Raw genomic sequence first — 16,226 nt, 5'->3', positions numbered from 1 at the left:
GATCTTTGCATCTGCATTCATCAGGGATATTGGTCTGTAATTTTCTTTTTTGGCAGCATCTCTGGTTTTGGTATCAAGGTGATGTTGGCTTCATAAAAGCTGTTTGGGAGTGTTCCCATTTTTTCAATTTCATGGAAGAGCCTACCTAGGATTGGTAGTATTTCCTCTTGAAAGGTTTGAAAGAATTCATTAGTAAATCCATCTGGGCCTGGGCTTTTATTTTTGGGCAGATGTTTGATTACAGTTTCAATTTCTTCAGCAGTGATGGGGGTGTTTAGATATGCTATATCCTTCTTACTTAACTGTGGAAGGTTATAAGTGTCCAAGAATTTATCCATTTCTTCTAGGCTCTCATGTTTAGTAGCATAAAGTTTCTCAAAGTAGTCTCTGATTATCCTTTGGACCTCTGCAGTATCTGTCGTGATCTCCCCTTCTCATTTCTAATACAGGTTATCAGGTTTCTCTCTCTCTCTTTCTTTGTGAGTTTTGCCAATGGTCTATCAATCTTGTTTATTTTTTTCAAAGAACCAACTTCTGCTTTCCTTGATCTTTCTGATTGATTTTTGGTTTTCCACTTCATTGAGTTCTGCTTTCAGCTTTGTTATTTCCTTCTGTCTCCCTATATTTGGTTCCTTTTGTTAGTCCTTTTATAATTTTATGAGTTGCGTCATTAAGTTATTCAGGTAGATCCCTTCTTCTTTCTTGATGTGTGCTTGTAGAGCTATAAATTTTCCTCTCAGAACCGCTTTTGCTGTGTCCCATAGATTCTGGCAGTTTGTGTCTTCATTATCATTTATTTCCAGGAAAGTTTTGATTTTCTTTTTGATTTTATCTCGGACCCACTGCTTGTTCAGTAGCAGGGTGTTTAATTTCCAATTGTTAAAGTTTTTATTCTGTCTGGCTTTGTAGTTCACACCTAATTTCAGAGCCTTGTGGTCAGCAAAGGTAGCCTAGAAGATTTCTATCCTCTTGATTTTATGAAGGTATGTTTTATGTGTCAGCATATGGTCTATCCTAGAGAATGACCCATGTACACTGCAGAAGAATGTGTATCCAGGTTTTTTGGAGTGTCATATATAATTAATCCTCTTTCTTCCATTACTCTTTTTAGGGCTGTATGTTTTTGTTGGGGTTCAGTCTGGTTGACATATCAAGTGTTGACAGGGCTGAGTTGAGTTCTCCCACAATTATTGTGTTATTATTGATTTCTTCTTTCAGATTTGTCAGTAATTGTATTAGATAATTTGCTGGTCTCTCGTTGGGTGCATATATATTTAATAGTCTGATTTCTTTCTGTTGCACATATCCCTTGATTAGTACATAGTGTTCATCTTTGTCCCTCACAACTTTTTTGAGTATAAAGTTGGTGTCATCAGATATTAATATGGCCACCCCAGCTCTTTTAAGGGTGTTGTTTGATTGGATGATTTTCCTCTAGCCTTTGATTTTGAGTCTATGTTTGTTCTGACTATTTAGATGTGTTTCTTGTAGGCAGCAGAATGTTGGATTCATCTTTTTGATCCATTTTGCCACCCTGTGTCTTTTAATTGGTAAATTTAGTCCATTGACATTGAGGGAGATGATTGTCATAGGATTTAATGTCATCTTTGTAGAAAAGTTTGCTGTGTTTGTTGGTGTTTGTTGGCCTCTCCTGTCTTAGAGTAGACCTGTCAGTTTTTCCTTTAAGGCTGGTTTATCATCTGTGAAGTTTCTGAGCTATTGTTTATCCATGAATCTATGCATCCTTCCTTCAAACCTGAACGTGAGCCGGGCTGGGTGCAGTATTCTTGGTGAGGTATCCAATTCATTCAGTCTTGTCACAATGTCCCACCACTGTCTTCTGGCCTTGAGAGTTTCTTGTGACATGTCTACTGTGTCTTAGGGATGCTCCTTTGAATGTAATTTCTCTTTTTGATCTTGCTGCTTTCAGTATTCTATCTCTATCTGTGGGATTTGTTATGTAACAAGGATGTGTCTTGGGGTGTTTTTCTTTGTGTCTCTTTTAGCTGGTACTCTTCGGGCATGCAGGATTTGATTGCATATAGCCTTTACCTCTGGGAGTATCTCTTTGGTGATGTCTTTGACAGTTGATTCTTCCTGGAGATCTCCTACGTGGGTCTCTGGGACTCCAATGATTCTTATGTTGTTTCTGTTGAGTTTATCAAAGACTTCTATTTTCATCTGTTCGCATTCCTTGAGTACTTTTTCCATTGCCTGATCATTTGTCCTAAGGTTCTTTTCGAATTTCTTCTGCTGTGTTGAGGTTTTCTGCATCTCATCTTCCAGCACGCTGATTCTGTCCTCAGCTGCTGTTACCCTGCTGGCGAAGCCATCCACTGAGTTTTTCAGTTTTGCTACCGTGTTTTTCAGATCTGTTATTTCAGTTGGAGTTTTCTGATTTCTGTCTTTGTATTCTGTTCAGATTGATCTATGCTTTCTTCGAGTTCTACAAACTTCTTCCATATTGCTATTCTAAACTCCTTATCCGAGAGATTAATCAGATGATTGGGATTTTTTAGGTCATCCGAGCTATCGTCTTCATTTTCTGTGCATGGTGTTTGCATGTGAGGTTTTCCCATTGTCACGCTTGTAGTGTGATTTTTTTGCGTGTTGTGGTGAGGTTCATTGGTTAGAAAGAGTGCGCAGCCGCAAAGCGAAGCGGAGCAGCTGTGCTCTTCTGGAGCCTCTGGGAGAGTTATTTTTCTGGGCCCTTTTCGGCCCACTCCCAAGAGGTTTCAGAGACTGGAAAGTGGAAAAAGACGCACAGGCAACACAGGCAACACTCAGAGTCGGGAATGACTGGGCGGGCGTTTTTTGTCTTTATTTGTCTTTCTTTTTTCTTTTTTCCTCTCTTCCTCCTTTTTTATATTTTCATTTTTTTCTTATTCCTGTCTTTTCTTTCTTCTTTCTTCCTTCCTTCCTTCCTTCCTTCCTTCCTTCCTTCCTTCCTTCCTTCCTTCCTTCCTTCCTTCCTTCCTTCCTTCTTTCTCTTTCTTTCTTTCTTTCTTTCTTTCTTTCTTTCTTTCTTTCTTTCTTTCTTTCTTTCTTTCTTTCTTTCTTTCTTTCTTTCTTTCTTTCTTTCTTTCTTTCTTTCTTTCTTTCTTTCCTCTTTTCTTTTCTCACTACTTTCTTTTTCTTCCTCTTTGGGAACTTCTTCACTTTTGCCTAGCAGAAAGACAGATAGAACTGGCACCATGAAGGTTGTCAGAGGTGGGGAGCATAGATAAGGCCTTTCTGGGTTAGATGTGGTGGGTGCATGAAAATATGTATGAAAGTAATTTTTGCCTTTGGGGCTGCTGTCTCAGAATACCACAACGAAGTGACTTAGGAGAGTAGAAATGTATTTTGCACAGTTCTACTCCATCATCACATTAGGGGATTAGGATTTGAGCATATGCAGTAGAGGGGTGGAAGGTAGACACTCAGTCTTTCATTGGGAAGTCTTTCTTTAATAAATGTAAACACAAGCCAGATAATGATAAAAGAGAGTCAGATCCATGGAGTAACACCCTGGGTATGTATTAATTCAGGTAAAAATCTTCCGATAAGAGTAAGCATGTTCATTCCTTTGTATTTACTTGAGCCTATTATTAATAGAAAACAAAACTATAAAAAGCTGTTTTTCCTTTTCTCAATTATTGCAAAGTAGTGCTAAACATAATTTTGAGCTTACTTACTGTTTATGAGTTATGAGTTCATCATGGAACCAGCTCTAAAGGTTCACTTGATCCATATTGGATGTGGATGTGTGTATGATTGTGTGTGTGTGTGTGTGTGTGTGTGTGTGTGTGTGTGTGTGTGTGTAAAACCTGATTCTGTCCATTTCTACTTTGTTCCTTCTTTTCTTCACCCTCTACTTTGTTCCTTAACTCTGGCACCCCCAAGCACAGTCTCAGTCTCCTCTTCCCATATCTTCTGTATTTTAACTCAAACTGTTGTAGAGTTATTTTTTTCTTTCAAGAGATAAATGCTACGTATAAACCTCTGATTTAGAAGTTTTTTTTTCTCAGATAACAATCCTTTTGGAGACTAAGTATTGTCATCTTGGTGGAAGGTAGAATGGTTGGTGAGCAGGGAATCATGAGAAGCAAGGACATAGGCTATTCAGATCCAGCATTGACCTTAACTCGCTGAGCAAGTCCTAATCTATATTCCTTCTCTTAAGAGGAGTTCGATAAATGGTTTTTCATCCTCTTTGGGCATCACATTATTTATCTGTAATGGAAGAGGTTGGAAGAGACGACCTCCAAGGACCCTGCCAGCGTTAAATTCTGTGATTATATTCTAAATGTTAGAACAACATGGTGCTTTACTGGCATTCCCATTAATGAAATTGCACATCATTTATCTTATAAATGAAAAGCACACACCAATAGCAGTAGGCCAGCCAAGCTTAAAAATATGTGTGTGTGTGTGTGTGTGTGTGTGTGTGTGTGTGTGTATGTTTTAAATACCCACAACTCCCTAATGACACTTGTGATGAATGGGGATGTCTTCTAACAAAAATATATTCTCCTCTTCTGTGGACCTGACTGACCCGCCTTTTGGTTGGGGGCTCAGATATAACAAACAGATCACTTTTTTATTTTATTTAAACCATTGTGATATACAAAGTTATTCATACTTGGGTTTTAGGATGATTCAGGGACAATCTCACCATCAGTGTCAACCTCCCTCTACCAATGTTTCCAAAGCCCATTCCCTGCCAACATTCCCCACCCCAACCTACCAGTATAACAGGACCTTTTAAAGTTTGGTTGTTAAATATTGAGCATCATGATTTCATTGTTGTTGACTCTGGATTGGAAATTTAGTTCTATCTTTTCTTAACACCACCAAGCAACTGAGACCCCTTAGTCCCTGTCTCTCATTATTTCACATGTGTCTTTTTTCCTCTTCCACTCAACTGCTTTCCTTAACTCTATATTCTGGGCCTAGAGTGTTCTTGACAGCCCCGATTTAAACCATTGCGTTTTTTCATGTAGTTATTCTAAATACCACTTATAAATAATATCATCTTGTATTTACCTTTCTTTTTCTGGCTTATTTTATTTAACATAGTATCATACAGTTCCATTCATGTTGCAAGGAATTACATGATTAAATCATTCGCTAAAGCTATCTAGTTTCCATTCTATACATGGACCACATCCTTATAATCCACTCATCTTTTTTTTTTTTTTTTTTTTTTTTTTTTTTTTTTGGACATCTAGGTTGATTCCAAATCTTCGGCACTTTTTTTTTTTTTTTTTTTTTTTTTGGTTTTTGGTGGTTTGGGGAAGTCACATTCAGTGGCGCTCAGGGGTTTACTTCTGGCTCTGTGCTCAGAAGTCACTCCTGGCAGGCTCAAGGGACCATATGGGATGCCAGGACTAGAACCAAGGTCAGTCCAGTGTTGGCCGCCTGTAAGGCAAATGCCCTACCACTGTGCTATTGGTGTGTGCCCTTCCACTATCCTATCACTCCGGCCCCCTCTTCAGTGCCCTTTGATGTAGTTTCACCTACTTATTACTTGAAATACAGTGGGAAATATAATTTTACTTCATATCTGCTGGTAATAAAATTTTTTTAATAAAAACTGTTTTTATACACCTATTTTTGTTGCATCTGTCTTTTCACTCTATTCTTGTCCCATCCTTTACAGAGAAGATTCTAAAGGGGTAAACTGGTAAGATCTTGTTCAAATTTATTCCTTCCCATCTAGAAATGTTCTGACATAAAGTTTTTGTCTTTATTGTCCTTCTTCCTCTCATAGATAATGAACTGTCCTGCCAAGAAGGAACCTCTGCAAATCCCACCCTCCACCTCATTTCCTGCGACTAGAACCAGGAACTTCACCCAGCTTGCCCCCTTCTGCTTTCTTTGAAAATACCACACAAGAATTTCCGCATCATCCTGAAAAACTTTTCCTGAGGCTCCCAGTGCTTGTGGAAAATCCAGCCCTCTGCCCTTTTCCCATGTCCATCCAGTATCCAATTGAACAGAAAAGTGTCTCTGCTTCTTACTTACAGAAACGGAGTCCTATGGCCAGTGTTCCTCTTAGCCCAAGTCATGCCATTTAAATCTGTCTGTTTGCATGTGTGCCTTCCTTCAAATGAGATCATGAAGAGATTTTAAGTTTTTCTTATAAATCTCATTTCCAGACTTTTTTTCCAACTAGGGTAAGCAGAGTATCAAAGTATTACCTTCTGTGAGACAGTGCCTGTTTTATTGCCTGGTCTGCCATGAGGCAGTTCTCCTCTCTGTGGACCTCTGTGACTATCTCTTCCTCCAGTTTGTTTGGTGCATCTTGAACATGGGTATCACCTCCCCAAAATAGCTTTTACCATTCCCCCTTTCCCTGCTGTAAGCAGAAAAGTTTCCTCTGACCATTTGCTCGTGCATTCCTCAATTCTTCAATGTCAATCAACTTGTCCATGTGATTACCAAGGCTCTGAGTGGGTGGCAATACTTTTGGTCATTATATGTCTGGTTTTCATTTCTAAGGCAGTTATTATTTTTCTTTTTGTATTTTATTGTAGTCATTGAACATCTATACCAGATATGTCTAAGCACAAAAACCCTTTAACATGGTCCTTTTTGTGTTATAATATTGCATTGTTCTTGTCTAGAGACAACAAGAGTTATGGTCAAGGTAGCAGATACAGTGCAGTGTCATGAATCTTTCACATTTTGTCACTGACTTGCTTTTATGACTAGGGGCAATAATCTGTTAGTTTCCTTTTGAAAAATATGAATAAAAACATGCGCTGCCCTGATACCAAAATCCAGTGATTTTTTGGTGAAAATCATTAGAGAGACTGAAGGAAAATTCCCTAGGAACTCAGATTATTGTACTACTGTTATTATTGTTTATTTAAAAAGGTGAATATGTAGGGGCCAGAGCGATGGCACAAGTGGTAAGGTGTCTGCCTTGCACATGCTATCCTAGGATGAACCAGGGTTTGATCCCCCAGCGTCCTATATGGCCCTCCAAGCGATTTCTGAGTGCATAATCAAGAGTGACCCCTGTGAGTCCATGGGTGTGGCCTCCAAAAATTAGCAACAATTTATTAATAGTCCTAAAATTTTATTGATGCCTTCAGCATCACCTAGCTTTAAAAAGTTTCTGCCCAGAAAGAGAGCCTGTTTCCATTTTGGTATGTGAGATGTTTTCCTCTCGGTTAGGCATACACACCTTTAGACAGATCCTGGCTTGAAAGTGTGTTAGCCTTAGAGACCAAATTCTTTGTCCCACACTGAAGGCTCTAAAGGCATTGTGGTGTGCGGCATTTCTTCCTGAGGAGGCTGGGTATTGATCAGGCAGAGCAGTCTTTTCCCCAAGAGCTTAACATTCCCCTTTGTCAAGTTTTTCTGCTAGGAGATATCAAGAAAATTGCTTCTTTGCCCTGTTTTCTTTGTCAGAAAAGCAGACTAGAAACTTTGGGGTTATGTCAGACAAAATCACATAAGGATTTTTTAGCACTGTTAGTAGGACTTGGAATGCTCTCTAGGATACAATACCCGATGCTAAGCAGACAATATTCAGACAATATTTCAGCCTGATGTCCAGTTCCTCCTTGAAAAACTAGGACTATGTTCTTTTTTTTCCAATGCTAAGCTCCTCTCAGCAACATGGTCCCTGTCAGAGCAAATGTCAGAATCAGGCAAAGCTAGTATGCTTGGGAAGAGACATTAGACAAGTGACTAAATTATTATAGCTCGTGTCTCCTCTACAGTTCTAAAAATATCCTTGCACACTATTCTTTATTGTTAGTATTTGTGATTGCTTGATCAGCTCCAGAGCCCCTTTCTGTCATAGAAAATAAATCACTAAGAGTGTAGGTATTTTTTCCTTTTCTCATCTTTAAACATGAACATTTTCCCCCTAAAACAGCCATATGTCATCACCTGTGTGTCTCTGTTTAATAATAGTTTTTTTTTTCTTACTCTAGGATGGCCGTCTGCGGGTCAATGACCAACTGATTGCTGTTAATGGGGAAGCTCTTCTGGGGAAGTCCAATCATGAAGCTATGGAAACACTTCGGCGGTCTATGTCCATGGAAGGAAATATTCGAGGCATGATTCAGTTAGTTATTCTGAGGAGGCCGGAGAGACCAGTTGAGGTAATACTGATCTTAATTTCTCAGAGTAAACTGTCTAAACCATCACCAGTATTCCACATACTCCCACCCCTACTATGGTTATTAAGACTCATACAGACCCTGAAATTGAAAAATAATCCCCAGAAGGGTTCTCATGGACTTGTGTGGCTAATTGGTGATGTATAATTTAGGTATCACTAGAAAATGAAAAGTGTGCTTATGGAATAAGTAATTAATTTTTTCTATATAAGAAAGGCCATACTTTCTAGAAAATCCTAGCAATCTGGATTATTTATATTCCCTATCATAGGGATGGAGAGATAGCATAAGGGGAAGGCCATTTGCATGTACACAGCTGACCCAAGTTCAATCCTCAACATCCCATATGTTCCCCTGAGCACCACCAGGAATGACCCTTGAGCACAGAGCCAGGAGTAACTCTTGAGAACTACAAGTTGTGACCCCAAAACCAAAAATGATAAAAGATTAGCATAAAAATAAAGCATTAAAATATCAAACATCTTTCTATACTTTTTTGTTGATTGGCTAGTAGGACTCATATCCCAGAAACATCTTGATCAGATCTTAATTATGTTAGTGGTGGGCATATTATAATAAAATTGTGTCCCCCAAATATATAAACATTTATAATCTTGTCAACCAAAGTTGCTCAATAAAAGCAAAAAATAAATTAGTTGTTTCATGTCAACTAAAAAATGTAAGGGATTTACAAATTAAAGGAGTTTAAAAAGCAGTTGTGGTCCATAGTGGTTAAAACTTTGAACTCCAGAGTTGCACATTTCTTGAGTTAAAACCTGATATTGCCTCTTTCATGGAGACATATGATGTACATATGATCATAGATAAGTGATCATAGATAAGTGATCACAGATAAGTGCACACTGTGTAACATACTTAGTAGCTGTCAATGATAAATATTATAATATGAACTTTTTAGGGTTGTTTTTTGGGGGGGTCACACTCAGCAGTGCTCAGGGTTTACTCTTGACTCTGCACTTAGGAATTACTCCTGACAGACTTGAGGGACCATAGAGGATGCCAGGCAACATACAAGGCAAATACTCTCCCTTCACTCCAGCTCCTATTTTTTTGTTTTGGGTTTGGTTTGGTCTAGTTTGGTTTTGTTAAATCCCTGACCTTCCACTACTGTTTATTCAGGGACCTCAGAACAATTTTTACAGTTACTTAGACTGACTTGTAGGTCATGCAGTGTTATTGCTAGGAGTTACTCTGGGCCATTTTAACAATATTCATAGACCACTAGACCTTTCTCTGGAATTCAGGAGGAAATTTGGTGTACTAGGCATGGAACCAAGGGTCTAATACCTGCTATGCATGCATGCTTCCAAAGCCTTGAGCAATCTTCCTACCCTTATTATCTGTTCACACATAATTGATCTTCATGACAGTGCATAGTAGATAATATATATGAATAAATGAATGAATGAAAGTTGTACCCAAAAATCATAAAAATAAATAAAAGTAACTTATAAACTGTAACTACTATACCTTATTTTGTTATCTTATCACCTGTTGGAAAGTAGTCACTGTACCTTTTTATGCTTCTGTACATAACCTTGTAAATGTTAAGTAAATGTAAATTGGCCAATTACTGGTGACTATATATAATGAGCCAGCTTGTTTTCAACATTTGTGTCTGCTTAAGTGACAGAAAGTCTTACATGAATACTTAATAGATTACACTTATGCATGTGGTTATAAAACCTTCTCTATTGCATTCTGTCAGTAGTGAATGAGCTCCTTTCCTATTTCATCCTGGGTTTGCTCCACAGACCTGAAGTCTTGGCTAAGTGTGTTAAGGCACCTGTATACCTTGCAACGTACCCCTTGGAATTTTGGGAAGTTGGATCTCCTTTAGGGTTTTGGAATAAATTCCCTCAAACTGATAGAAAACATGGAACATGTTGTGCCTGAGTTTGTATTTTGACAAAAAGAAGGGGAGGGACAATAAAAATGATGGTGGACACTTGAAGAGTTATCATACATCTTATTTTTCTTCATTTGATAACTTTCTCTGGAGTGGAAGCACAGAGAGAACAAGATTCTATTCTTGGGCTCCTTAAGTGATACAGTTAATTTGCCTTTTCCTTGACCATAGGTGTTTGAGTTCTCCCATTCTAGTAGTGAGCTGATGATTATTCTTGAGGAAGAAAGTACTAAACTCACAGTTCATTACCCCTGTGTCAGAGGTGGCCTGTTAATAGAGTTCAGTGGAATATTGATTGGGGATATGAAATGGAACAATAAGCTATTTTTATGAGAACACTTGACCAAGAGCCACTTTTCCATTGCCTAGTATTTATCTGATTTTCATGATGGAGAATTCGGCTTTTGATTCTTAGCTATTGAGAAACTCTATAGCACCCATAAAAATTAACGGACATTTTTTCTAATAAAGATAGCCTAATGTACAGCTAATATCTATTAAATTGAAAGAAAACAAGCTGCAGCTATTAGATTTCTCAGATCTCTTTCACTGTATTAAGGGAATGCCATGTGCTCATGTTTGGGGTGTTCTCCCCTGGAATAGCAGTCAACCTCAAAAACAAATCAAGTGGGACCGGAGCGGTGGTGCAGAGGCCTTGCTGGTGCTAGCCTAGAACAGAATGCAGTTCGATCCCCCAGCATCTCATATGGTCCCCCAAGTCAGGAGGAATTTCTGAGTGCATAGCCAGGAGTAACCCCTGAGTGTCACCGGTTATGCGCCCCCCACCAAAAAAAATCAAGCCAGCATCTGTAAACTAAAAAAAATTACCTCAGTTCTACTCATATAGTCAAGTAAATCAATTAGTTAGGTTTGGCAAGAATACCAAAATGGCTACTCAAATATTATATTGATATAAAAAAATTGAAAAAGCTACTTAAGAAAAGTCAAAATATACAGATGTTGGAGTATTTTCCACATTACTCAGATGTACAAGATACGTAAACAGTTTTGATGAGGACCTGGTGAAGAATGCATAATAAGCCCTTGATTGAATCAAAATCATTTTAAACAGAAACATGTTTTTCAAAGGATAGCTTGAGGTTCAATTGAAATTCTATTTGAGCCTAGAGACTTGGTATTAAAAATTGGGTTATGACCTGTTATTTTTTTTTCTTCTCTTCCCAAAAACATTTTCTTCTTGTTGCAAGTTCATCTTGGTAGAAGCAGAATATGTTTAAAAATCCATTATATTTTTTATTGGCTCGGACACTAATGGAGGGCTCCATGACAGCTCTATTTTACAGGCTGAATACTTTAATTAGGCTGGTTACTGATCAGTTGTTGTGATATCGATTGTGTCATTTATCAAAGAGTTGGGAAAGCAAAAAAAAAATAATAACTTTTTCTTCTTCTTGTAAAATCAGAGCAAGAGGCTTTGAAATTTCCTACCTCTCATGCCTTCCTGGACTCCAACTTTAAGTGAGGGATAGCTTGTCTCAGAACTAGGCTGTTTGACAAGTTATACAGAAGCCAAGTAAAACACTAGATGTGGAAAATTGTGGAGAATCTTGAAAAAGAAAAAAGAAAAGAAAAATCTAAGGTCCTTCAAAGCTGAAAACATCTTAATTGCATGTGTAGTATGTGAGCATCGAATGTTTTAAATATTATGTTTGATGACCAGGATACCAAGTTTTTGTAACTATGGCAGGATATCTAAGTCAAATACCTGGCGTAAGCCAAATGCTTGTTCAGAAGGAAATAGTTCTGGGGATCAAGTTTATGCTTCTGGTTGTGGCGTGTTCCTCTCAAAAAACAATCAAGAGCACAGCCATTAGAAATAGCTTCCAAATCACTTCCTTGAACTATGTTAGGAAGACACCCATGAGTGTTAGCATTCTCAGTCCTTCCATCCCTTGAGGACATCCCTTCTTGCCTCTCCCACCCATGGCACCTGTGGAACATGGTTTGTGGGTTGTTATTTGGAATACAACACTTAGGAGCAAACTGTGAATTTGCTTACAGGCTGTGAAAATCAAAATTGGAAATATGGAGAAAAGGGAGGAAAAGAACAGAATCTCAGGAGCTTCTCTGTCTGGCATTTTCATCACTGTTTGTTTTTGCTCCTGGCCCAAAGATCTGCTGTCTGCATTGGGACCCACTGATGGCATGACAGTGGCAAACCTGCTTGGGTTCTGACTTGTCCGGGAGCATATGCACTTAGTCGCTAAGGGGAAGAGAGAGGAGCCAGCTGGTTGGCAGAGAAACACCCTTGGCATAAACTGGATTCTTGTGTTGATGCTGCCAAAAGCTGCACTCCCAGATGGAAGAAAATTTGAAAGAAGCCCGTTAAAAACCAGGGAAAGAATAATAAAGTAAATTCTCTCAGCACTCCTCATCTTACCGACACACTGTATTTTTTCTTTACAATTCCTATTCAAAGATATTTGAACCAATAGGACCATTTATAAAATAATATTTTTATTAAGACCAATGTGAATTACAATTCTTTCGGAGTTGTATTTAAGGTACATAGTGACAGTGAATTGGGGCCATTCCCATCACCAATGTTGACCTCACTCCACTATAGTTCCCAGCATGCCTCCCATATCTCCACTCTTAGCCCTCTGGACCGCTAGAGTAAAGGTTTCTTTTGTATATAGCTGGTTGTAGCTTGGGACTCTTTATTCTATTGTTAATGATTGTGGTTTGAGTATTTAGATTTGACCATTTTTTATTCCATTCAATGATTCTGAGACCGTTTGACCTCTGGGTCCCATCCACATTTTTTCCCTCAGTTTGTAGGCCATTTTTGAATGGGCCTAGTCAAGACCTAATGCCTTAGACTTTACAGAATTTTAGTCTTACAGTCTTGAATGATTAGTCATAAATCAATCATCCTTTGTATTGACTCTCATTTGGACAAAGTGGAGTATATTAACACAAAGCAAATATGATTTTTATTTTTATTCCTTAGGAAGCTGCAGAGTGTGGGACCTTCTCTAAGACCTGCTTTGAGAACTGCCAAAACTCTTTGGCTACTCCTCGGAGAAATGGTAACAGTCCCCTGCACAGAACTGGTTTTTCCAATCCACAAGACAAGAGGGATGGTGAGTCTCTCTCTGTTCACTGGTAAAAATGATGCGAGGAAATACAAGTTTGACTTATTGTTCTTTAAAAATAAGGGGGGTTGTGGAGCTAATGAGGCTAGGTGTAGACTTTCTTATTCTGAAATATGAACACTAAGAGTTGGGGATGAGGGAGAACTGAGTCACAGATTGTGAGGCAGAGTCCTGACATTGCATTAGGCTGAAGTGACAGTTCTCTGCTTGCCCCAAACATGAGAGTTTTGTAGAAAACAAACCATGTTTGGAGAAGCAAACTGGAAAACTGTCACTTCAAAGGAAAAAAATTTTGTACGGTCTTTTGGTATCAGAAGCTATTCAAGTATCAATTATCAGTAAATTTTTAATGGATGGCTAAAATGAAACACAAATATGATAATAATTCACACATGCTTACTTGATTCCAGGATGAGCGTAGAAATTCCACAAATATAGACCATTTTATGATGTTTGGAGTTGTCTTATCATTGACTTACTGCACTGTCTTTTCTTTAGTATTTGGGATGAATGCAGTAGAGGTTGAAATATGAAAAACTTGATTTCTTTCCTATTTTTTCCACTCAAAATTATACTTCAAATGACCAAGAGAATTCTCATAGTTTCCTACAGCCTCTTCCTTAGTAGTTTTATTTTTTTGTTTTACAAAAAGTATTCAAGGGCTAGAGTGATAGTACACTGGGTAGGTCATTTGCCTTGCTTGGGGCCTATCTAGATTTGATTCTGGTGTCCCATAAGACCCCTGAGCCCATCAGGAGTGATTCCTGAATGTAGAACCAGGAGCAAGCCCTCAGCACTGCCAGATGTGGCCCAAAATTTATTTTCAATAAAAATATTAATCTTACTCATCAGAAAAGTCTGCCAATAATGTTATAGAAAGTAAGCACTATCTTCATGAAAACACACATATATATACAATTAAAACTAAAAATACTAAATACAATGTTCAAGAAACTTTTTTGAATCAATGCCACTTATGAACAAATTTCTATGTCTTTTATTTTCTGTAAAATCACATTAGAAGTATAGTCATCTTCTGAATGGAAGCACTGGATATTAGTCAATTTATTTATTTATTTATTTATTTATTTTTTGGTTTTTGGGCCACACCCGGCGGTGCTCAGGGGTTACTCCTGGCTGTCTGCTCAGAAATAGCTCCTGGCAGGCACGGGGGACCATAAGGGACACCGGGATTTCAACCAACCACCTTTGGTCCTGGATCGGCTGCTTGCAAGGCAAACACCGCTGTGCTATCTCTCCAGGCCCCTCAATTTATTTTTTAATTTTTTTTTAAACAACTTTATTACATACATGATTGTGTTTGGGTTTCAGTCATGTAAAGAACACCACCCATCACCGGTGCAACATTCCCATCACCAATGTCCCAAATCTCCCTCCTCCCCACCCAACCCCCCGCCTGTACTCTAGACAGGCTTTCTATTTCCCTCGTACATTCTCATTATAAGGATAGTTCAAACCGTAGTTATTTCTCTAACTAAACTCATCCCTGTTTGTGGTGAGATATTAGTCAATTTATACTTCATTTCATTTCATTCATACTTAAGGTGTTATAAGAAAATTTACAGGGAAACAGTATTTTACATTTTAAGGCTAGTATCAGGGCCCGGAGAGATAGCACAGCGGCATTTGCCTTGCAAGCAGCCGATCCAAGACCAAAGGTGGTTGGTTCGAATCCCGTTGTCCCATATGGTCCCCCGTGCCTGCCAGGAGCTATTTCTGAGCAGACAGCCAGGAGTAAACCCTGAGCACCGCCGGGTGTGGCCCAAAAACCAAAAAAAAAAAAAAAAAAAGGCTAGTATCAGATTTGTAAATCTCAAATTCTCAAATTGTTCTAGATTTGGGTTGTTTTTACAAGAAAGAGATTTTTCCTCCTCTGCATTTCTCCATTTTCATGAGAGTAGTAACAGCTGAGACCATTTATTAAGTATTTGGTGTCTGTTAGATACTATTAAGTAATTTATATGCACACTTGAAGTGAATTATGTTATTATCCTCATTTTACAGATGAATAAACAGAAAGTTAGAGCAAGTAAATAACTTACCCAGGTTCCTATACTGGATCCATGCAAAGCCTAGGTTCAACTCTTATGTCTATGGCCCACAATAATTTTTTTATATGACAGCATGAAATAAATCTCTCTCACATTGGCCTCTAGAAACTATTGACATCCTTTTACCTAATAATATTAAGATTGCTCATTAGGAAGTGATTTTATTTTTGTATCCAGAAATAGCATGCTTTTTTATCAACTTCTTTTATTAAGAATTTCTTAACAGAAATCTCTTTCTGAGATTTAATTTATATAATAGAGAGTCTAGGTAAAAAACAGAAAGCTTTTTGTTTTGTTTTGTTTTATGGGTTACACCCAGCAGTACTTAGGGGTTACTCCTGGCTCTGCACTCAGGAATCACTCCTGGCAGGCTTAGGGAACCATATGGGATGCCACGGATGGAACCGGGGTTAGCTGAATACAAAGCAGGCATGTTATTTTGCTCTGTATTGCTCTGGCCTGAATAGCATTTTTTTGTTTTGTTTTGTTTGTTTGTTTGTTTTGATTTTGGGGCCACACCCAGTGACGTTCAGGGGTTACTTCTGGCTATGCACTCAGAAATCGCTCCTAGCTTGGGGTACCATAGGAAATACAGAGGAATTGAACTACGGTTCGTCCTAGGTTAGCACCAGCAAGGCAAACACCTAACCACTTCACGCCACTGCTCTGGCCCCCTTAACAGCATTCTTTAGGGAGAAACTATCCTTCTTTCTTCCTTGCTTCCAATTCAAAAAAGAATATTGGTGTCTGATTTAAAAAGTACTTATGCATTTTATTGCCATTTAATTTTTAAGCAGTATGTGTTTCAATGAATTATAATGCTCTGGTTTAATTCCTAACCACAACAGTGGCATTCAAAAGAAATTGTGCATGTCGCCTGATTTCTTTGTTAACATGCAACACCTTTATTGCTAAATATATAAAGTAACATGCCTATGATGCTGAAATAAAAATTACATCAAGTATTTTAGTGGTTATGTAG

At 38.3% G+C, this 16,226-nt stretch overlaps 1 protein-coding gene across 1 annotated transcript in view; it reads left to right on the top strand.

The window, feature by feature from the left end:
• The window catches only part of PARD3B (par-3 family cell polarity regulator beta), a 1,279,582-nt gene that overhangs the window by 750,325 nt on the left and 513,031 nt on the right, over nt 1-16,226 (top strand). The window contains exons 12-13 of the mRNA XM_049772907.1: nt 7,935-8,105; nt 13,028-13,160. Coding sequence (XP_049628864.1) covers nt 7,935-8,105; nt 13,028-13,160 — 304 coding nt within the window. The remainder of the gene's footprint in view (nt 1-7,934; nt 8,106-13,027; nt 13,161-16,226) is intronic.

The sequence above is a fragment of the Suncus etruscus genome, chromosome 5 (assembly GCF_024139225.1).
Source record: "Suncus etruscus isolate mSunEtr1 chromosome 5, mSunEtr1.pri.cur, whole genome shotgun sequence".
NCBI lineage: Eukaryota > Metazoa > Chordata > Mammalia > Eulipotyphla > Soricidae > Suncus > Suncus etruscus.
The sequence above is the reverse complement of the archived record's forward strand: the minus strand, read 5'-3'. Positions and strand labels throughout refer to the sequence as shown.